The sequence below is a fragment of the Oncorhynchus masou genome, chromosome 26 (genome assembly GCF_036934945.1).
Source record: "Oncorhynchus masou masou isolate Uvic2021 chromosome 26, UVic_Omas_1.1, whole genome shotgun sequence".
NCBI lineage: Eukaryota > Metazoa > Chordata > Actinopteri > Salmoniformes > Salmonidae > Oncorhynchus > Oncorhynchus masou.
This window is the reverse complement of record NC_088237.1, coordinates 7,578,219-7,603,052: the sequence shown is the minus strand read 5'-3', so window position 1 is coordinate 7,603,052 and position 24,834 is coordinate 7,578,219. Positions and strand designations below refer to the sequence as shown.

The window sequence follows — 24,834 nt, the reverse complement described above, 5'->3', positions numbered from 1 at the left end:
TGAGTGGTTTTTGTGGAGTGTTTTAAAATGGGTTGACCATTTTATATCGCTAATTCCTCTTGTTTCGTTTTTTTCTTTTCTTTTTTCAATTTTGCCAGAAGTTTTGTTATGGACTCCTCAATTAGTGTCAGCTGTTGTACTGTGCGTTTTTGGTTCTGTGTATGTTTATAGAGTTTTGAAGTCTCACAGTAATGAAGGCTTTTGTGCTTTTGGTTGGATAGTGTTCTAAGATTTTTTCCTTATAATTTTACAATCTGCATCAAACCAGTCATCTGTGGTCTTTTTTTTTTTTTTTTTTTTAAATCAATTTCACTTCTGCTTCTTTTGCCATTTGCCTGAATATATCGTTGATGTTTTTTGCTGCTATATTGATGCCTTGTGTATCCAGAAAGTTATCTAAGAGTGTTTGGATATTTTGGTTACTGGTTGCTTTCTGGTATTCTTCTGTGCTGTTTTGAGCCCATCTATATGAATTTCTGATGTTGTACTAATCTCTCTCTCAATCTCTCTACGACTCCGCCCTCGACCCTCTGTCTATCCCGTGCCTGAGTTGACAGTGGAGATGAGGTGTGTGTTCTGCCTTGTCAGCTCTCTCTCGTCTGGGTTATCTCTCTGTCTCCAGATGACCTCTCCTCCATCTCTCCCTCTGTTTTCTAATTCCACCACTCCATCTTCACCTCTCCTTCTCTTGAAGGTAAATCCCAGTCATATTAGCGTTTTGTGGGAGACCTTTCACCCAATCTAGCCTAGATTCCAAGCTACATGTATTGGCTTGTCTAAACGGCACACTACTTATTTAACAGACATGTCCTTATTGTAATGTGAGTGGAGAGGTCTTATACTTCATGTCCATTAGCAGGCTTGTTAAAGCCGGTAGAATTGGACAGCCTGGCTCACTCATCCTGCTCTGACCGCGTGGCAGAGGAGTGCCGTAGTTGCACAAGCGGCGTCTTAATGCGTCCCTCTTTTCTCTTCGCTGTGTGTGTGCGTGTAGGCGTGTGTGTGTGTGTGTGTGTGTGTGTGTAGGCATGTGTGTGTGTGTAGGATAAGTGTCCTTGTAGTGAGGCATTTTTATGTGGCCCTCTTACATCTTTAAACAGGTTGCGCTGAAGAGGGCCTGGCACAACTGAGGCTGAGAGGAAACCAGGCCGCTGGGATGGGGGAGGAGAGAGGGAGAGAGAAATAGAGACAGTGGCTGAGAGGGAAGAAGAAGAGCGAAAGAGACAGAGGCTAAGAAAGAAATAGAGTGCAAAGATGCATCGAGGGAAGCAAAGGCACAGAGTGGGGAGGAAAAAAAGGACAAGGAAAGGCATAGCAAGGAGGGAGAGAGAAGGAGAAAGAGGGCATCCAGTGCCTTTTCTTTTATTATGGTCATTAATTAAGGTCCCATCATGGTCCCATTCCCCCGGGGAGAGGTGAGAGAGAAACAATTCAAATGATCCACGAGTAGACTCTGCTGCAGTTAACAAACACTTAAAGGAAAACTCCACTTAAATTATCTTTTTTTTTTTTTTTTCATTAGTTCCAAAATGTTTTGCGTGTCAGCAATCAAGTTTTGAAGATATTTCCAAACAGCACATCATCATGATGACGTGGCCGGTGACACTTTGCTTCTTGAAAGTCAAATGTCTTTAAAACGTGACTGCTGACATGCAAAACATTTTGGGACTGTATCAAATCCAATTTTATTTAGCAGATGTTATTGCGGGTGTAGCGAAATGCTTGTGTTCCTAGCTCCAATAGTGCAATAGTATCTAACTAAATGCTTGTGTTCCTAGCTCCAATAGTGCAGTGGTATCTATAAAAATGCTTGTGTAACTAAATGCTTGTGTTCCTAGCTCCAATAGTGCAGTGGTATCTAACTAAATGCTTGTGTTCCTAGCTCCAACAGTGCAGTGGTATCTAACTAAATGCTTGTGTTCCTAGCTCCAATAGTGCAGTGGTATCTAACTAAATGCTTGTGTTCCTAGCTCCAATAGTGCAGTGGTATCTAACTAAATGCTTGTGTTCCTAGCTCCAATAGTGCAGTGGTATCTAACTAAATGCTTGTGTTCCTAGCTCCAACAGTGCAGTGGTATCTAACTAAATGCTTGTGTTCCTAGCTCCAACAGTGCAGTGGTATCTAACTAAATACTTGTGTTCCTAGCTCCAACAGTGCAGTGATATCTAACTAAATGCTTGTGTTCCTAGCTCCAACAGTGCAGTAGTATCTAACTAAATGCTGGTGTTCCTAGCTCCAACAGTGCAGTAGTATCTAGCAATACACAACAATACATATACATCTAAAAGAATGGAATTAAAAAATATGTCAATAATAGGACGAGCAATGTCGGAGTGGCATTGCTTTCCGGGCTGGTTGTAATAACACGGAAATAAAATAAATTATGAAATAAAAATATACTGCCAGGTTCCTAAGGAGCTCGAAGCAGAGCTGCCATGTCTGAGAACTTTTTTCTTGTATGTTTTAGAAGCTTTATGGGGGAATTGTATCGAGCAACAACTGTTTAGCAAGCAGTAACTTGGATAGTAACTAATGTGAAGCTACCATATCTCATGCTTCATAATATGTACATAGATGTGTTGGAATTTCTATGTAGATAAGTGATTTTCTTAGCTGTGGGCCTAGTCGATGTGCCCTACACAGGTATATCCATATAAACAGTCTGCACTCAGCAGTGTGTCACACCTGTGTATGTTTTGACCTCAATGTGAAGGGAATGTTTCCACTGCCGTAGCACCAACAGTTAGTTATCCTTGAAGAGCACTGTCCCTGTCCTGTCTGTTTATTGGAGTGAAGAAGGAACACAGCCATTGATTTTCATTACGCTCCCTCCGTGTCTGGCATAAATGACGACCTGTTGCCCCTCACTGTGAATACGCAAATATCACACTTGCCCTGTGCTTTGCTTCACTGTGCTGCGGCGCTGAACTACAGCACGCCGGCCCGGAATGGAAAATGTTGTTTTCGAACAACCCTCTTTTTCTCCAGTGCGAACAGCATTCGTCTTGACTATTTACCCAGGAAAGTGGGAATAATTCCCTTCCTTAGAGTCTTGACATGGCGCTGCATCTGTAAGAGACATCCAGGGATCATAACCTGGCCCAGTCCAACCCAATGTGGTTATTGGGTTATTGCTTAGCTGCTCTCTCCCTCCCAGACAGACGCATGTACACACACACACACACACACAGTATGCACACTTTCTATCTATCTCTGCTCTGCTTTTTTTTAATAAAAAAATATTTATTTAACTAAGCAAGTCAGTTAACAAATTCTTATTTACAATGATGGCTTACCGGGGAACAGTGTTATATTTTTACAAATTATTTTACCTTTATTTAACTAGGCAAGTCAGTTAAGAACAAATATGTATTTTCAATGACGGCCTAGGAACAGTGACAGATTTTTACCTTGTCAGCGAGAGGATTCGATCTTGCAACCTTCCGGTTCCTAGTCCAACGCTCTAACCACTAGACTACCTGCCGCCCCACATGAGTAGTTGTTCAGGGGCAGGGGCAGCTCAGGGATTAGATCCAGCAACCTTTCGGTTACTGGCCCAACGCTCTAACCACTAGGCTACCTGCCGCCCCAAATATAATATGCAAATATACAGTTGTGGCCAAAAGTTGAGAGAATGACCACAAATATACATTTTCACAAAGTCTGCTGCCTCAGTTTGTATGATGGCAATTTGCATATACTCCAGAATGTTATGAAGAGTGATCAGATGAATTGCAATTAAGTGCAAAGTCACCCTTTGCCATGGGGAACTGATTCCCCAAAAAACATTACCACTGCATTTCAGCCCTGCCACAAAAGGACCAGCTGACATGTCAGTGATTCTCTGGTTAACACAGGTGTGAGTGTTGACGAGGACAAGGCTGGCGATCACTCTGTCATGCTGATTGAGTTCAAATAACAGACTGGAAGCTTCAAAAAGAGGGTGGTGCTTGGAATCAGTGTTGTTCCTCTGTCTACCATGGTTACCTGCAAGGAAACATGTGCCGTCATCATTGCTTTGCACAAAAATGGGCTTCTCAGGCAAGGATATTGCTGCCAGTAAGATTGCACCTAATTCAACCATTTATCGGATCATCAAGAACTTCAAGGAGAACGGTTCAATTGTGAAGAAGGCTTCAGGCCGCCCAAGAAAGTCCAGCAAGCACCAGGACCATCTCCTAAAGTTGATTCAGCTGCGGGATCGGTGCACCACCAGTACATAGCTTGCTCAGGAATGGCAGCAGGCAGGTGTAAGTGCATCTGCACACACGGTGAGACGAAGACCTTTGGAGGATGGCCTGGTGTCAAGAAGGGCAGCAAAGAAGCCACTTCTCTCCAAGAAAAACATCAGGTATGGACTGATACTCTGCAAAGGTACACGGATTGGACTGCTGAGGACTGGGGTAAAGTCATTTTCTCTGATGAATTCCCTTTCCGATTGTTTGGGGCATCCGGAAAAAGCTTGTACGGAGACAAGGTGAGTTCTCAGTCCTGTGTCATGCCAACAGTAAAGCATCCTGAGACCATTCATGTGTCTTCTCAGCCAAGGGAGTGGGCTCACTCACAATTTTGCCTAAGAATACAGCCATGAATAAAGAATGGTACCAACACATCCTCCGAGAGCAACTTCTCTCAACCATCCAGAAACAGTTTGGTGACGAACAATGCCTTTTCCAGCATGATGGAGCACCTTGCCATAAGCCAAAAGTAATATTCGAGTCGATATTTGGGTCCATGGCCAAGAAACTCCCAAGACCTTAATCCCATTGAGAACTTGTGGTCAATCCTCAAGAGGCGGGTGGACAAACAAAAACCCACAAATTCTGACAAACTCCAGGCATTGATTATGCAAGAATGGGCTGCCGTCAGTCAGGATGTGGCCTAGAAGTTAATTGACAGCATGCCAGGGCGGATTGCAGAGGTCTTGAAAAAGAAGGGTTAACACTGCAAATATACAATGCCATGCATTTGTCAATAAAAGCCTTCGACACTTAGGAAATGCTTGTAATTATACTTCAGAATTCCGTAGTAACATCTGGCAAAAAAATATCTAAAGATACTGATGCAGCAAACGTTTTGGAAATGAATATTTGTTTCATTCTCAACACTTTTGGCCACGACTGTATATTTGCAGATGAGATGCCTGGATGCCGAGCGTTTGTGAAGACCCGTATTACTGTGAGCACTTGAACACATTGTCCCATTTCCACTCCTTTCCTCCTTCAGTCGGTTTTAAGAGCTTTAATTGTCTTCCCCTGGATAGCCCTTTAGATGAGGGCTATAGACCATCTCACTCACTCTCTCTCTCTCTCACTTTAATTTCCCTCCTTTATTCAGCGCTGTAGAAACGGGCCTGGAAATGGAATGAGCGTCTGAAGGAAGGGAGGAGAATAAGTAAAGGGCAAATTTAAAAGGGAATGTCTTTCAGCTCCTAGTCGAATGTAAATTCTCTGATTGTGACAGGAAATATGTAGTTCCCCCTCCCCCAGTAAGCGTCCAAATTCCCACTCTGAGAGTAGATTTAAGTCTTCCTTTCAAACATAATGTCAAGGTATAGACGGCCTAAGTGGAGAGATGGAGGATGCTACAGTATTATCTTCACTGTCGCCCTACTGCTGCTTTCTAATGCTGTCTGTTCAATACTGAGTTCATTGTCAAAATAACTCAGGATATGTTAGAACATTTGTTTAGTTGTGTAATTCTGTCTGTCTCTCTCTCTGCAGGCTGAACCTGAGGGATTCTCTCACTTCCATCTCTACGTGTGTGCTGCTTTCCTGGTACGATGGAGGAAAGAGATTCTGGACGAGAGAGATTTCCAGGTAAGAGAGAAGGATGGAAATGTATGGTGTCGTACCTACATCACCTTTTACTGAGGTCCTGGGTGAGAAAAAGACCCCCTTTTTAATAGTGATGTTTCCATGGCTTTTTATTTGGAAGAGTGAGGTCTCTGAAAATCCCCATGTTGCTCTATTTAAGAAAGGCTGTCATTTGGACTTTGGTCATTTGGCCACAAAGGGTGCTGTTTAAAAGTAGTGCATTGTTTATACAGGGAATAGGGTGTCATTTGAGACTGTGCCACTAAGTATGAATGTGAGTCCCAGTAGGGCTGAGCAGAGTGTGCCAGCCAGTGTGATCTTCTCTCCAGCACATCCCAGCCCAGCACTGCGCTCATCATTAACTACAGGGATCAGGGGTCATATTGGCTGCATTAGTGGGATGACAGCAGCAGCTGCTGCAAGGTGACATTGGCATGAAGCAGGAATCAGACTTTGGGCCCTGCCCCCTAGTTCCTCTCTTCTCTCCGTTTCTCTTATTGACTGAGGTATCTTCTCTTCTCTTCCCCTGCATGCATCTTCTCTTCTGTTGAAAAATACCTCTCAACCACGCTCTGAACAGTTTTGGGTCAATGGATGCTGCTTCAGCTTTAATAAGACACGTTTCCAAGTTCTCCTTTCCTCTCCCTCCTAGTCCCTCATTACCTTTCCTCTCCCTCCTCGTCCGTTATTACCCTTCCTCTCACTCCTTTTCCCACCCTCTCCTCCTCCTTCCCTCTCTGTGCAGATTGAATTGAAACTGGTGTGTGGTTGAATATGCAGAGGTTCAGTGGTGCATGTCGCGAGGGGCTCAGTGTGTGTGTGTGTGTCCGTGTGTCGCAGTTGATTTATAGTGTTTACAGTGCCCACTGATTTAGTATTATCCCTGCTGCACCGCTGCACCACACACACACAGCTTGGCATGCAGACTGCCACCGACGCGCCAGAGGCACTAACACTCGCGTCCATCTATCCTCTTTTCGTCCTCCCCTGGGAGGGAGAGGGGTGTCTCTCTCTTTCTCCGTCTTTATTTCATCTCTCTTACCTCTCCCTCCATCTTTATTTCATCTCTCTCTACCTCTCCCTCAGTCTTCATTTCATCTCTCTCTACCTCTCCCTCCGTCTTTATTTCATCTACCTCTCCCTCCGTCTTCATTTCATCTCCCTCTACCTCTCCCTCGTCTTCATTTCATCTCTCTCTTACCTCTCCCTCCGTCTTTATTTCATCTCTCTCTTGCCTCTCCTTCCGTCTTCATTTCATCTCTCTTACCTCTCCTTCCGTCTTCATTTCATCTCTCTTACCTCTTCCTCCGTCTTCATTTCATCTCTCTCTTACCTCTCCCTCTGTCTTCATTTCATCTCTCTTACCTCTCCCTCCGTCTTCATTTCATCTCTCTACCTCTCCCTCCGTCTTCATTTCATCTCCCTCTACCTCTCCCTCCGTCTTCATTTCATCTCTCTTACCTCTCCCTCCGTCTTCATTTCATCTCTCTACCTCTCCCTCCGTCTTCATTTCATCTCCCTCTACCTCTCCCTCGTCTTTATTTCATCTCTCTCTTACCTCTCCTTCCGTCTTCATTTCATCTCTCTCTACCTCTCCCTCCGTCTTCATTTCATCTCTCTACCTCTCCCTCCGTCTTCATTTCATCTCTCTCTGACTCTCCCTCCGTCTTCATTTCATCTCTCCCCTCTTTCTTTGTCCCTTTTCTCTCCCTCGGTCCATCTCACTCTCTTTTTCTGAATATACAGTGCATTTGGAAAGTATTCAGACCCTTTGACTTTTTCCACATTTTGTTACTTTACAGCCTTATTCTGAAATGAATTTCCTCATCAATCTACACCCAATACCCCACAATGACAAAGAAAAAGCTTCTCATTTATGAAAAATTTAAAACTATTACATTTACATAAGTATTCAGACCCTTTACTCAGTACTGTGTTGAAGCACTTTTGGCAGCATTTCAGCCTTAAGTCTTATTGGGTATGACGCTACAAGCTTGGAACACCTGTATTTGGGGAGTTTCACCCCTTCTTCTCTGCAGATCCTCAAGTTCTGACAGGTCTCTCCTGAGATGTTCAATCAGGTTCAAGTCCGGGCTCTGGCTGGGCCACTTAAGGACATTCACAGACTTGTCCCGAAGCCACTCCTGCGTTGTCTTGGCTGTTCATCAGACCAGATAATTTGTTTATCAAGTTCAGAGACTATTTAGAATTCCTTTTGGAAAACTCCAAGCAGGCTGTCAGGTGCCCTTTTCTGAGGAGTGGCTTCCATGTGGCCACTCTACCATAAAGACTTGATTGAGTGCTGCAGATATGGTTGTCCTTTTTAGAAGGTCCTCCCATTTCCAGAAGAATTCTAGAGCTCTGTCAGTGACCATCAAGTTCTTGGTCACCTCCCTGACCAAGGCCCTTCTCCCCCGACTGCTCAGTTTGGCCGGGCGGCCAGCTCTAGGAAGAGTCTTGGTGGTTCCAAACTTCTTCCATTTAACAATGACGGACACCACTGTGGTTCTTGGGGACCTTCAATGCTGCAGAAATGTTTTGGTACCCTTCCCCATATCTGTGCCTCGACACAATCCTGTCTCGAATCTCTAAGACAATTCCTTCGACCTCACGGCTTGGTTTTTGCTCTGACATGAACTGTCAACTATGGGAACTTATATAGACATGTGTATGCCTTTCCGAATCATGTCCAATCAATTGAATTTAACATTGAATTTGTAATACATTTGCCAAGATTTATGAAAACCTGTTTTCGCTTTGTCACTATTGGTTATTGTGTTTTTTAATTTGTTTGTTTATTGTTTATTTTTTAGAATAAGCCTGTAACATAACAAAATATGGGACGAGTCAAGGGGTCTGAATACTTTCCGAAGGCACTGTGTTCCACCGTCATCACTGACTTACACCTCTACCTTACACCCGCTGTGAAAGCTCATGAGAACATTTCTACCTTTTTGACTATAGTGCTGAGGGCCGTGTTCACGTTTCTTCTTACTTAATTGCCTACAGTACAGTATGGTTCTACTTGGAATGGGATGGAGGTTTGGCATTTCCCTCTCTGGATAAGTATTGAGAGAGAGGGGCATATACGAGCGCTATATGCAGAGAGAAGTGTGATTATGAGAACTGAAATGAGTGTTTAATCTAAAGGTGTGGATTGGATACACAATGAGTCACCATGGCGAACGTGTCACAAAATGAGACTTTGGTTAATGCCGCTGTGCGCGCGAGGGTGTGAGTCTGTGCGTGTGTGTGGCTGACATTCTCCCTGTCAGTGTTCTGCACCTCCTGCTCTGACTGTGCTTTGACCATCTGCAGCCCCAGCTAGCCAGTCCCCTCCTCTGTACTGACCACTGATGTCCTGACGGCCAGGCCTATTCTTGGCAGAAGGGCTGGTAATAAGTTTGACCTAATTAGGCAGCCAGGCAGCAGAGGACCAGAATTTGACAGTAGACTAGAGCCAGTCTCAGGTCCATTATGTATCAGCCAGGCAGGGGAGGACCAGAGACCAGAGCTGGACAGGAGTCACAAGGCGGACAGACGCAGACCTTGCCTACTTCCTTCATCCCAGGCCAAGGCCTGCTGTTCAGGCCAACCTGCCTCAAGCAAACCCACCCCAGTAATAGGGCTTTGGTCCCCAGAAAAACTAACCTACTTCTGAGTTTCTTCCCTTCTAACTCGCATCCAAGACTGGGTCTTTGGCTCCCAGCTAGCTAACCCACCCTAGTCTTTGTCTTTGCCCCTATTAAGTGACTTTGGCTTTGACCTTAGCCTTCATCAAACCGACCTCGGACTCTAGTTGATATCCCCAGTAAATCCCCCCCACAGTGGGGCTGGTCCCCACCAGCAGCCCACCCACCCTGACTCCAGCCCAGCTCCAGGCCCTTGGCACCATCTCCACAGATTGGCCAGGCCTCAGAGCCTGCTCCATTACTCCCACAAACAGTCTGTCTCTCTCAGCAGTGACCTTTCGTCTGGGTCTTTTTGATTACCATGCAGTGACAGTTCAGAGCACACTAACTCACATGGTTCTGCTCTCCTCTCACACTGTACTGTACTCTTCTGGTCGCTCCAGGCTACTCTTGCTCGCACTCGCTGACTGCTTCTCAAATGGTTCCCTTTCCCTTATATAGTGGACTACTTTTGACCAGAGCCCTATGGGCCCTCGTCGATAGTAGTGCACTATAAATGGAATAGGGTGCCTTATGAGACACGCACTCTTCCGCTCTCCTCACTGGACTACAGCAAGGCTCAGGACTGATGAAGTGAACACTAGGCCCGCCCTGGTAGGGTTTAGCTAGTAAATGACATGAGTGATTATTTAAATAAAAACAGGCTTCAGTAATCTATAATTCAGTGCTTCCTTGTTGTTGGGTTGGATTGGGGGGGGGGGGGGGTCGTTTCAACGCAATTCAACTCAATGCGGAATAGAAAATGTAATTGACTCTGAGTCGAAAGGGGTATTGCATCCCTCCTGCACCTCCAGTAATCTGAATGACCCATAGAGGAGTGCATGGCATAGGGAAGCCATGGCTCTGTTAGGCTGTTAGCTTGGCATTAGCCTGGAGGGATAATGACAGCTTCCTGTGGTTCAGACCTTGTTCTGGTCAGCCTCTCTAATCACCGAGTCTCTGAGTATATTTCTCCATCTCCCAAGAGCACTGATTGTGACACAGAGTGCATCGGATTTGTTTGTGTGGGTGTGTGCACATGCATGTGCAGACACAGAGTTGAAGAGTTTTCTTGTTGTGTGTGTGTGTGTGTGTTGAGAGAGTTGAAGAGTTCACCGTGTGTGGGTGTGCGCGCACGCATGTCTGTGTGTGTTTATGAGCACTTGTCCGTGTGACTCCTCTCTCCACTGTGCTTGCCGTCTGCTCTCCTCTTTTTCCCCTCTCCCCTCCTTGGCCCCCTTGCCGTGAGCCACCACAGGGCCACAGACAGCCAAATGTCAGAGCCCGCTGGCATGTACTGAGGCCAATATGCAGCAAATGAGCCCTCATTATCTATTTGTTTATCACATAATGGGAAGCCTTTTCTCAGGCTAATGAAACAGACACACAGGCTGCAGCCCAAAATGGCATCCTATTCCCTTAACTGCTTTTCAAGAGGACTCTGGTCAAAGGTTGTGCACTATATAGGGAATAAGTGTGCCATTTGGGATTCATCCAAAGATTCATTTTCCTCCCAGTCTCTGATCAGCGACTACATTTCCCCCGGCCTCTGGTTTCACAGAAAATGATGATCAGACTGGTCTACAAATCAGGTCAGAATCTAGGCCCACCATCTTGTAATGCATCCTGGACCTTACCTGATCCTGAATCCTTATATGGTGAAACTGCCACGTCCGTTTGGGATATCACAACGCCTGGGACGGCAGGGTAGCCTAGTGGTCAGAGCGTTGGACTAGTAGCCGGAAGGTTGACAAGGTACAAATCTGTCATTCTGCCCCTGAACAGGCAGTTAACCCACTGTTCCTAGGCCGTCATTGAAAATAAGAATTTGTTCTTAACTGACTTGCCTAGTTAAATAAAGGTTAAAAAAATCAATGAACACTTTTTTTTTTTTTTTTTGCTTTTTTATACCTCTGACGCCATTGCACGTGCGTGAGAACAGCAGAATATTACTGCAATATGTTTGACCATGCTGCTGGATGCTCCTCTCCTCTGTTGAATCTGCGAAACCAAAATGTTGACATAGGCACTGGGGTGAAAATATCTTTATTGCAGGATATAACCTGTGCTTTATACGGCTTATATACAGGTTTTACTTAAAACAAGCCGATCCTATGCTCCTACAGGTTCCTTAGAGCATCATTTGCCTGTCTAAAGTCAGCAGTCTACAAGCAGTCTAGCGCTAGCTGCTGTCTTAGCTGTCCATTACCTGTCCTATTCAGTTGTCTTTGTCCTGCCATACACAAGAGACTGGCTCTCCTGACACCTCCCACACGCCTTTCCTCCCAGCTTAGCCCTGTACAGAACAAGATGCCTCACACACTGCCTCTGTCACCCTCTCTATCTCTGTGTGTCTGTCTGTCAAGGCTTCCTCTCTGGTGAAGGACACCAAAATTAAATCTAGAATCTGCTTCCTATTTCGCAACAAAGCCTCCTTCACTCATGCTGCCAAACACACCCTCGTAAAACTGACCATCCAACTGATCCTCGACTTCAGCGATGTCATTTATAAAATAGCTTCCAACACTCTACTCAACAAATTGGATGCAGTCTATCACAGTACCATCCGTTTTGTCACCAAAGCCTCATATACTAACAAGAGGTCGACCGATTGATCGGAATGGCCGATTTAATTGGGGCCGATTTCACGTTTTCATAACAATTGGAAATCGATATTTTTGGACAGCGATTTGGCCAATTTTTTTATTTAATTTACGTTTGGCATTTTTTTACACCTTTTATTTCATCTTTATTTAACTAGGCAAGTCAGTTAAGAACACATTCTTATCTTCAATAATGGCCTAGGGTTAACTGCCTCGTTCAGGGGCAGAACGAATGTTTTTTTTACCTTGTCGGGGGATTCAATCATGCAACCTTACAGTTAACTAGTCCAACGCTCAAACCACCTGATTACATTGCACTCCATGAGGAAACTGCCTGTTATGCGAATGCAGTAAGCCAAGGTAAGTTGCTAGCTAGCATTAAACACATCTTTATAAAAAAACAATCAATCATGTTAACTACACATGGTTGATGATATTACTAGTTAATCTAGCGTGTCCTGCGTTGCATATAATCGATGCAGTGCGCATCATTGTTCCAATGTGTACCTAACCATAAACATCAACGCCTTTCTTAAAATCAATATACAGAAGTATATATTTTTAAACCTGCAAATTTAGCTAAAATAAATCCGGGTTAGCAGGCAATGTTAACCAGGTGAAATTGTGTCACTTCTCTTGCGTTCACTGCACGCAGAGTCAGTGTATACGCAACAGTTTGGGACACCTAATTTGCCAGAATTTTACATAATTATGACATAGCATTGAAGGTTGTGCAATGTAACAGTAATATTTAGACTTATGGATGCCACCCATTTGATAAAATACGGAACGGTTCCGTATTTCACTGCAATAATAAACGTCTTGTTTTTGAGATGATAGTTTCCGGATTCGACCATATTAACTTCTTGCGTCGAGCAATCCCGGATCCGGGATCCTATTTATAGCCTCAAGCTCATTAGCATAACGCAACGTTAACTATTCATGAAAATCGCAAATGAAATGAAATAAATATATTTGCTCTCAAGCTTAGACTTTTGTTAACAACACTGTCATCTCAGATTTTCAAAATATGCTTTTCAATCATAGCTAAACAAGCATTTGTGTAAGAGTATTGATAGCTAGCATAGCTATAAGCCTAGAAATCAGCCAGCAACATTTTCACAAAAACAAGAAAATCATTCAAATAAAATCATTTACCTTTGAAGAACTTCAGATGTTTTCAATGAGGAGACTCAGTTAGATAGCAAATGTTCAGTTTTTCAAAAAAATATTATTTGTGTAGGACAAATCGCTCCGTTTTGTTCACGTTTGGCTATGAAAAAAACCTGTATCCAGTTATAGCCTCAAGCTCATTAGCGTAACGTAACGTTAACTATTTATGAAAATCGCAAATGAAATGAAATGAATGTGCTTGCTCTCAAGCTTAGCCTTTTCTTAACAACACTCATCTCAGATTTTCAAAATATCCTTTTGAACCATAGCAAAACAAGCATTTGTGTAAGAGTATTGATAGCTTAGCATTTAGCGTAGCATTTAGCGGGCAACATTTGCACAAAAAACAGAAAAGGATTCAAATAAAATCATTTACCTTTGAAGAACTTTGGATGTTTTCAATGATGAGACTCTGTTACATAGCAAATGTTCAGTTTTTCCTGAAAGATTCTTTGTGTAGGAGAAATCGCTCCGTTTTGTACATCACGTTTGGGTACCAAAAAAAAAACGAAAATTCAGTCATCAAAACGGCGAACTGTTTTCCAAATTAACTCCATAATATCACCTGACACATGGCAAACGCTGTTTAGAATCAATCCTCAAGGTGTTTTTCACATATCTCTTCATTGATATATCGTTCGTGGATGTCTACTTTCTCCACTGAATCACTTGGAAAAAGACGTGCAGTTGAAGATGACGCACCAATTTCGACGGAGGACACCGGGCGGACACCTGGCAAATGTAGTCTCTTATGGTCAGTCTTCCAATGATATGCCTACAAATACGTCACAATGCTGCAGACACCTTGGGGAAACGATAGATCGGGCAGGCTCATTCCTTGCGCATTTACAGCCATATAAGGAGACAATGAAAAACAGAGCCTCAAATCCTGCTCATTTGCTGTTTGAAGTTTCATCTTGGTTTCGCCTGTAGCATCAGTTCTGGGGCACTCACAGACAATATCTTTGCAGTTTTGGAAACGTCAGAGTGTTCTCTTTCCAAAGCTGTCAATTATATGCATAGTTGAGCATCTTTTTGTGACAAAATATTGCACTTAAAACGGGCATGTTTTTTTATCCAAAAATGAAATGGCGCCCCCATAGATGTAAGAGGTTAATGATCTAAGGCTCGTATTTCTGTGTGTTATTATGTTATAATGATTTGATAGAGTAGTCTGACTGAGCTGTGGTAGAGCTGTGGTAGGCACCAGCATGCTCGTAAGCATTCATTCAAACAGCACTTTTGTGCGTTTAGCTAGCAGCTCTTCGCAATGCTTCAAGCATTGCGCTGTTTATGACTTTAAGCCTATTAACTCCCGAGATTAGGCTGGTGTAACCGATGTGAAATTGCTAGCTAGTTAGCGGGTTGCGCGCTAATAGCGTTTCAAACGTCACTCGCTCTGAGACTTGGAGTGGTTGTTCCCCTTGCCTGGGTAACGCTGCTTCGAGGGTGGCTGTTGTCGTATTGTTCCTGGTTCGAGCCCAGGGACGAGCGAAGAGAGGGGCGGAAGTTATACTGTTACACTGGCAATACTAAAGTGCCGATAAGAACAACCGAATATTCAAAGGTTAATGAAATACAAATGGTATAGAGGGAAATAGTCCTATAATTCCTATAATAACTACAACCTAAAACTTCTTACCTGGGAATATTGAAGACTCATGTTAAATGGAACCACCAGCTTCCATATGTTCTCATGTTCTGAGCAAGGAACTTAAACGTTAGCTTTTTTACATGGCACATATTGCACTTTTACTTTCTTCTCCAACACTTTGTTTTTGCATAATTTAAACCAAATTGAACATGTTTCATTATTTATTTGAGGCTAAATTGATTTTATTGATGTTTTAAGTTAAAATAAGTGTTCATTCAGTATTGTTGTAATTGTCATTATTACAAATACATTTTTAAAAATCGGCCGATTAATCGGTATCAGCTTTTTTTTGGTCCTCCAATAATCGTTGAAAAATCATAATCGGTCGACCTCTAATACTAACCACCACTGCGACCTGTACGTTCTCATTGGCTGGCCCTCGCTTCATACTCGTCGCCAAACCCACTGGCTTAAGGTCATCTACAAGTCTCTGCTGAGAAAAGCCCCTCTTATCTCAGCTCACTGGTCACCATAGCAGCACCCACTCATAGCACGCGCTCCAGCAGGTATATCTCACTGGTCACCCCCAAAGCCAATTCCTACTTTGGTTGCCTTTCCTTCCAGTTCTCTGCTGCCAATGACTGGAACGAATTGCAAAAATCACTGAAGCTGGAGACTCATATCTCCCTCACTACCTTTAAGCACCAGCTGTCAGAGCAGCTCACAGTTCACTGCACCTGTGTATAGGCCATCTGTAAACAGCCTATCCAACTATCTCATCCCCATACTGTATTTATTTTTCTTGCTCCTTTGCACCCCAGTATTTCTACTTGCACATTCATCTTCTGCACATCTACCATTCCAGTGTTTAATTGCTATATTGTAATTACTTCGCCACCATGGCCTATTTATTGCCTTACCTCCCTTATCTTTTCACTCACTGTATATATACACTTTCTTTTTTTCTACTGTATTACTGACTTTATGTTTTGTTTATTCCATGTGTAACTCTGTGGTGTTGTACGTGTCGAACTAGTATGCTTTTTCTTGGCCAGGTCGCAGTTACAAATGAGAACTTGTTCTCACCTAGCCTTCCTGCTTAAATAAAGGTGACAAAAAATAAATAATCTGTGATCTTTGTGACCAATACCCCTGAGTCTGAAAGCAGTAGAACACATTTAACTATTGATAGATGGATGGGGTGGGGGAGAAAGAAAATGGAAACGGGTGGAATCAATCTTCCACAGTGTTGTAACAGTTTTGATTTAAATCGAGTTTAGCCTCCAATGCTAAGGGCTTGGAGTTGAGACGCTGTCGTGCAGGGGTTGTTGCATGGTTCTCCCAGGGTTCTGTAAATCTGTATCTGTTCACAGTTCTGCACCACAGCCCAGGAGCGCTTACCCTGACACACATTTAGTCACGAGCAATGGCACGCACACGCACGAGATGGCCCCAGCAGCTCCCGCAGCCAATCAAGCATGTGAAGCAGAAGTTATGTGCTCTCATAATGGACATCGTACATGAGTACAGGCCTTAACCTCTAGCGACGAGCAATCCCGTATCCGGGAGCGTAATCATAGCCTCAAGTGCATTACCATAACGCAACTTTTCCTATTCATGAAAATCGCAAATGAAATTAAATAAATATATTCAAACACAAGTTTAGCCTTTTGTTAACAACACTGTAATCTCAGATTTTCATAATATGCGTTACAGCCAACGCTAGACAAGCATTTGTGTAAGTTTATCATGGCATAATGCTATATGCTAGGCTCTGCTGGCAGCAGGCAACATTTTCACAAAAATAAGAAAAACAACCAAATTAAATAATTTACCTTTGAAGAACTTCAGATGCTTTCACTCAGGAGACTCCCAGTTAGATAGCAAATGTTCCTTTTTTCAAAAAATAATATTTTTGTCGGCAAAAAAACGTCCCGTTTGTTCATCATTAAAAAGAGAATGTATGGCCACGTGATATCCTGCATGTTAACTCACACTTAGAATATCACATTATATAATACACACCTCTCTCACGCGGTATCATTCATTCCCTTAATATTAGATTGCAGTTGCTTTTCAAATTTTCTCCAGCCATATATCACTTGGTTTATTTTGATTTGTTTATAGTATTTGTTAACTTTTTGACAATACAAAAGCATACAATTTAACATTTACATCCACACATTTCAACAAACATGAATGACCTCACACTTGCTCAGTCCCACATGTTCCCACTGTAACCTCGCCCATCCTGTCCGTCTCACAATAAATCTTTCTCATTTCTCATCCCCTGGACAGCTCTAGTGCTTGCAATACTTTATGCCATATAGCTTCAAACTGCACTATTCTGCCTCTCTGTAGCCCACATTTCTTCTGTATTTAATGTGTTTGAGACATCCAGTATCTTAACGATAAATGGTCATTTAATTTAGTTATTTAGCAAACCTTTTTCAAAATGATTGATGAAAAAGTACAGTCAGTCCAACACATTGGGTATTCCCCTCGTATGCCATGTCTTAAATTATGCAGATAGGTGCATTTAAAGAGAATTTATATTGTAAAACTTCTGACAGCCAACTCTCTAACTCCGCCCGTAACTTTTGGACTTCATAGCACTCCCAGAAAGCATGAATCATTGAGTCACTGTTAGTTTTAGACATGACTCTGCCGTTGTGCTGTAAAATTTGGTATTTTTGTCTCTTGTATAAACATTTCTGTACATTAGTTTATACTGGATTAAGCGAACATTTTGTTTATGTTCCAACACTTGTGTGCCAATATCTTGTGCCAATATCAGTTATTTTTAGGTCTTGGTTCCAATAGTTTATTTATTTTTTCCAAAGAAATTCAGTTGGATAGGATTTCTGCAATGTTTTGTACATCTTACCTATCGTATGAGTATCTTTTTCTTACTCAAATAGAATTCCCTCACTTGCTTTGATGTCCAAAAGATTTCAGATCAATATTTCATGATCTAAAATTTTTAAGTTGCATGTATTTGAAAATATATACGTTGGTCAGTCCAAAATTCCTTTCTTAATTCTGTCATGTCAATAATTCTATTTCCTATTGCCAAGTTATTTATGGTTTATATGCCTTTAGTTTTCCATGCGGGCCAATTCATTCTGAAAAGCTTTCCAAGTATTGTTCCAAGGTTAAAACCACCCTCAGAACTATGAGCATGCAACACTTTACCATTATTCTATTTTATTTGCCCATATAAAGTCTGTTATGGCAGAGTATACTTTTTTAAATAATGTCTTCGTGGGGTAATTGGTATTGACGAAAATAAGTATAAAAACTTTGGGAACCATGACATTTTAAAGAGGTTTATATTACCTTTAAGATTTATGGGAAGACTGTCCCATTTTATTAGATATGCTTTCATGTTGTTGAGTAATGGGATAAAGTAATCTTTACATATTTGTTGTTTGTCACTTTCTGCAAAAAGGAGGGGGGAGAGAGGGCATCCCTGTCTCGTTCCCCTTTTCTAAAGAAATATCATCACATAATGTGTTATTTGTTTCTGGAAACATTTTGACTAGAAAAGGACATTCAAGATGATTGGAAGCCTTTTTGTTTTTTTTATTGTTAATGTATTATACTGAAACTTGTTCTTGTAGTTGTTTTTAAGTGTCTGTTTTAATAAACCTTGTTTGATTAATATGTATCAAGTCTGATAAGATCTTTTGTAATTCTGTTGGTTATGAGTTCTTATTATTTTTTGTCACAATTTATTCAATTTATGTGTCGGTATTGTGCAGACTGAAATAACTGTTTGATACATGTACAGTTGAAGTCGGGAGTTTGCATGACCTGAAAGGCCGCTCAGCAAGGAAGAAACCACTGCTTCAAAACTGCCATAAAAAAGCTAGACTACAATTTGCAACTGCACATGGGGACAAAGATCGTACTTTTTGGAGAAATGTCCCCTGGTCTGATGAAACAAAAGTACAACTGTTTAGCCATAATGATCATCGTTATGTTTGGAGGAAGAAGGGGGATGCTTGCAAGCCGAAGAATACCATCCCAACTGTGAAGCACGAGGGTGGCAGCATCATGTTGTGGGGGTGCTTTGCTGCAGGAGGGACCAATGTGGAAGGAAAATTGAGGAAGAAAATTATGTGGATATATTGAAGCAACATCAAGACATCAGTCAGGAAGATAAAACTTGGTCGAAAATGGGTCTTCCAAATGGAAGATGGTAAAATGGCTTAAGGACAACAAAGTCAAGGTATTGGAATGGCCATCACAAAGCCCTGACCTCAATCCTATAGAAAATGTGTGGGCAGAATTGAAAAGGCAAATGTGAGCAAGGAGGCCTACAAACCTGACTCCGTTACACCAGCTCTGTCAGGAGCAATGGGCCAAAATCCACCCAACTTATTGTGGAAGGCTACCCGAAACGTTTGACCCAAGTGAAACAATTTAAAGGCATTGCTCCCAAATACCAATTGGGTGTATGTAAACTTCTGACCCACTGGGAATGTGATGAAAGAAATACACGTTTAACTTCTTGCGTCGAGCAATCCCGGATCCGGGATTCTATTTATAGCCTCAAGCTCATTAGCATAACGCAACGTTAACTATTCATGAAAATCGCAAATGAAATGAAATAAATATATTTGCTCTCAAGCTTAGGCTTTTGTTAACAACACTCATCTCAGATTTTCTAAATATGCTTTTCAACCATAGCTAAACAAGCATTTGTGTAAGAGTATTGATAGCTAGCATAGCTATAAGCCTATAATTCAGCCAGCAACATTTTCACAAAAACAAGAAAATCATTCAAATAAAATCATTTACCTCTCAGTTAGATAGCAAATGTTCAGTTTTTCAAAAAAATATTATTTGTGTAGGACAAATCGCTCCGTTTTGTTCACGTTTGGCTATGAAAAAAACCTGTATCCAGTTATAGCCTCAAGCTCATTAGCATAATGTAATGTTAACTATTTATGAAAATCGCAAATGAAATGAATGTGCTAGCTCTCAAGCTTAGCCTTTTCTTAACAACACTGTCATCTCAGATTTTCAAAATGTGCTTTTGAACCATAGCAAAACATTTGTGTAAGAGTATTGATAGCTAGCGTAGCATTTAGCGGGCAACATTTGCACAAAAACCAGAAAAGGATTCAAATAAAATCATTTACCTTTGAAGAACTTCGGATGTTTTCAATGAGGAGACTCTCAGTTACATAGCAAATGTTCAGTTTTTCCTGAAAGATTCTTTGTGTAGGAGAAATCGCTCCGTTTTGTACATCACGTTTGGGTACCAAAAAAAAAACGAAAATTCAGTCATCATAACGGCAAACTGTTTAGAATCAATCCTCAATGTGTTTTTCACATATCTCTTCATTGATATATTGTTCGTGGTAGTCTCCTTTCTCCGTTGAATCGCTTGGAAAAAGACGTGCAGTTGATGACGCACCAATTTCGACGGAGGACACCGGGCGGACACCTGGCAAATGTAGTCTCTTATGGTCAATCTTCCAATGATATGGCTACAAATATGTCACAATGCTGCAGACACCTTGGGGAAACGATAGATCGGGCAGGCTCATTCCTTGCGCATTCACAGCCATATAAGGAGACAATGAACAACAGAGCCTCAAAAATCCTGCTCATTTCCTGGTTGAAGTTTCATCTTGGTTTTGCCTGTAACATCTGTTCTGGGGCACTCACAGACAATATCTTTGCAGTTCTGGAAACGTCAGTGTTTTCCTTCCAAAGCTATCAATTATATGCATAGTCGAGCATCTTTTTGTGACAAAATATTGCGCTTAAAACGGGCACGTCTTTTTATCCAAAAATGAAATAGCGCCCCCATAGCATCAAGAGGTTAAATAACTAATTCTCACTACTATTATTCTGACATTTCACATTCTTAAAATAAAGTGGTGATCCTAACTGATCTAAGATTATTACTTTTTATTAGGATGAAATGTCATAAATTGTGAAAAACTGAGTTTAAATGTATTTGGCTAAGGTGTATGTAAACTTCCGACTTCAACTGTAACTCGGAAGCACTGAATTGTGTGACGTGTGTTGTCATTTCAGTAAATAGGAACACTATTTTGTCCCATAATGTAAAATACATTTATATTGGAAAGCAGTCCATTCCTGGTGCTTTTCTCCGCCCTAATGTTTTATGAGTTTAATATTTATTTTGGGGTGACTCTTTTTTGTCTGTAGTATTGTTGAGTCTGTTTTTTAAATCAGATTCATATAGAAGCTTTTAAAATTGTTATTAATAGTGTAACTAATTAAAGGATTTTGTTTCTAATTAAACCATCGTTTAAAATTCTAACTTGTTTGGCGTGTATTAGTTTTGTCAGGGCTGTGTTTACCAGATTAATTTGCCATTAAATAGTATGCTTTAATTGAGTTTAACCTGTAGTAGTTGGCTCTCTTCAAAAGTAAAATATTATTTTCCTGCTTAAGTTCAGAAATTGTTTTCTCCTTTACCTTGTAAAGATTTTCTATGGGTTTTTTCTAAGAAAAAAATGAAAGAAAAAAATCTCTAACTCCAATTACACTTTCGCAGAGTATGAGATTATCATTCCCTAATGTATGCCTTAAAAGCATCCCAAATGTTGTGGCTGGTGATGCTCTACTTGGGCGAGTGGGTCCACCGACAGACTGAAGTGAGGTGAGTGGAGGCATCACACAAACTTCAGGGAAGTGTCTGATGCCCTCCCAGTCGCCTAATAGGCAGTGTAATGAAACGGTGAGAAAATAGTCATTTTGTAAGTAAACAAATGAGAAGAGAGCTCATGCTTGTTTGATTGGTTAAGCAGGTAAATGACTAACTGGAAACTAGCAGGCAGAATGTTCTTTGAAAATGTTCTCTCGACTGATCCACCTCAGGTGGTTGGGAACCGCTGCGACTGTAACTGGCATCTCTGTCTGCCTCAGTAGCTTACTTGGCACCAACATCAACTCTCTCTCTCACACACACACCAACTCTACTTCTCTCTCCCAACCCCCCCTCTCTCTCACCTCTCTCTCACTGTTGCTTTCTCACACATGTCCAAACTCTGTCTCTCTCACACACACACACACACACACGCACTGTTGTTCAGGGCTCTGGAAGAATTGCAGAGTGCCTGCGGTGCTGTTTTCAGAAGGCTGAAGCACTCACTGCCATTCTACATTACCGCCATACCCCTAGATACTCCAAAAACATTGACTAAGACTTTGGCTCTAACTGGCTCTCCGTAGCGCTATGCTCGAACTCTTGATCTGTCCAACCCTCTGGCCTGTAGCTGTATTCGTAAAGATGATGTCAAGGCTATCATATCAAATTATACTCAATGGTGCCTTTCCATTTGGACCAGTCAGCTAGTGACGAAAGGTCAAGGGGCCGGAAGAGTGGAGATCTTGTGTTTCTTTCGTAGAATTCATCAAATTGAAATGAGGACCAAATGTTTCATGTAGCATGAATAGCAATGGCTTCGATACAGACACCATGCCTTTTCTGTTATTTCATTACTATCTGGTATTGAATAAATGCTGGGAACGTCATTTGGAAAGTTAATTTCAGCCTGACTGGGATGTATACACAAAGCTATTAGTTTGGTGTAAATCGAAGATCACTATGTCATTGTGTGTTTCTCCTTGAGACAGATGTGGGCGCATACATACAAACACAGACACACACACACTCCTAGCCGAGAGAGAAAGGAGTTACACAGACGGCTTTAACGCAATTAAATGTCTGTCAGACGGAAGTGGAACACTTTAAATGTCAGCTGCTTTTCTACTGATTAAATGTCCATGTTGAATGCATTTGCTTTGACTCTATTATTATAAGAGGGCGGAAAAGCGTGTATTGTGTATAACTCTATACTATAGAAGTATCAGTGCTACTTCAATGTCTGTAGGCCTATACTTTTGAGTGTATACAGTGCCTTCAGAAAGTATTAAATAGAGCTTTTGTCACTGGCCTACATAAAATGCCTCAATGTCAGTGCAATTCTTTAAAAAAAAAAAGTTTTTAGAAATGTTTACAAATGAATGAAAAGCTCAATGGCTTGAGTGTTCAACCACTTTGTTATGGCAAACCTCTAAGTTCAGGTTTTATTAGTTATGTCCTGAATACAAAGCGTTATGTCTGATGCAAATCCAGCCGAACACATCACTGAGTACCACTCTTCATATTTTCAAACATGGTGGTGGCTGCTTCTTGTTATGGGCATGCTTGTCATCGGCAAGGCATGACATTTTGTTGTTGCTGAAAATAAACGTAATAGAGCTATGCACAGGCCAAATCCTGGAGGAAAACCTGGCTCAGTCTGCTTTCAGCCACTGGGAGACAAATTCACCTTTCAGCAGGACAATATCCTAAAACATAGGGCCAAATGTACACTGGAGTTGCTTTCCAAGACGACATTCAATGGTCCGGTGTGGCCTAGTTACAGTTTTGACTTAAATTGGCCTGAAAATCTATGGCAAGACTTGAAAATGGCTGTCTAGCAATGATCAACAACCAACTTGACAGAGCTTGAAGAATTGAAATAATAATGTGCAAATATTGTACAATCCAGGTGTGCAACCTCTTAGAGACTTACCCAGAAAGACTCACAAATGTAATTGCTGCCAAAGGGGATTATAACATGTATTGACTCAGGTTTGGGAATGATTATGTAAGTGAGATATCTCTATATTTCAAAAAGTACCCAATTTGTCATACTTGAGTCATTTTCTATTAAGGTATCTTAACTTTTACTCAAGTAAAAGTGAATCACCCAGTAAAATAGTACTTGAGTAAAAGTCTTAAGTATTTGTTTTTAAATATACTCAAGTATCAAAAGTAAATGTAATTGCTAAAATATACTTAACTATTGAAATTAAAAGTATAAATAATTTCAAATTCCCTGTATTAAGCAAACCAGATGGCACCATTTTCTAGTTTTTTGTTATTTATGGGTAACCAGGGGCACACTCCAACATAGACATAATTTTTCAAACAAAGCATTTGGTTTTAGTGAGTCCGTCAGATCAGAGGCATTAGGGATGACGAGGGATGTTCTCTTGATACATGCATGAATTTGACTATTTTCCTGTCATGCTAGCCATTCAAAATGTAACAAGTACATTTGAGTGTCGGGGAAAATGTAATGGAGTAAAAAGTACATAGTTGACTTTTGGAATATAATGAAGTAAAGGTAAAAGTTAACAAAAATATAAATTGTAAAGTACAGATATCTCCAAAAACTAATGAAGTAGTACTTTAAAGTGTTTTTAAATAAGTACTTTACGCCACTGTACATTTGCAAACATTTCTAAAAACACGTTATTACTTTGTCATTATGGGGTATTGTGTGTAGATGGGTGGGGGGATCTATTTAATCAATTTTGACAAGACAAAATTTGTTCAAAGTAAAGCGGTATCACTACTTTCTGAATGCACTGTTTACTCTGTATGGATGGTATAGACATGTCAATGCAATATTCATCTCTGTAAATCCTGTTGAGTGTACATACCCTGGATGGTATAGAAATGCCAATGCTACTTTCCTTTCTGTATATCCTTTTGAGTGTACTCTGAGACCAAGGTATCAAAATCCCAGAGGCATTTCAATATGTATATCCTGTGTATACTCTCTCCGGATGGTTTAGAAAAGCCAGTCCTACTTCGGTCTCTGTATCCTATTGTCAAGCATTGTGGGATATGCTTGTGATGGCAGCGACATATGAGGCAGTCACACTCCCAATCTGTTCTATCACAACTACCAGGACAGACATGTATCTTAATCAGACTGAAGTTTTCACTCATCTCTCAGTGTAGAGGTCTTAATAGACTCACGGCCATAACTCAACAACAGCTAGAAGCTAAATGACAAGCATCCGACGTGCTCCACACATCAATCTCTACTCCCAAAAGAAATTATGGAAATGATGCAATTTTTGGGGGTGTATTTGTACACATACAAAAGCCGGCATTCAATCAATGGCAAAAAATTACAAACAAATT

At 41.4% G+C, this 24,834-nt stretch overlaps 1 protein-coding gene across 5 annotated transcripts in view; it reads left to right on the top strand.

Moving 5' to 3' along the window:
• Nucleotides 1-24,834, top strand: part of tbc1d22a (TBC1 domain family, member 22a) — a 208,758-nt gene that overhangs the window by 171,888 nt on the left and 12,036 nt on the right. For 4 of the 5 annotated variants that reach the window (XM_064938236.1, XM_064938233.1, XM_064938234.1 and 1 more), the window contains one exon: nucleotides 5,725-5,820. In XM_064938236.1, coding sequence (XP_064794308.1) covers nucleotides 5,725-5,820 — 96 coding nt within the window. Of the gene's footprint in view, nucleotides 1-5,724; nucleotides 5,821-11,005; nucleotides 11,254-24,834 lie in introns of those variants that run through there. The other variant, XM_064938235.1, reaches the window with a different exon arrangement.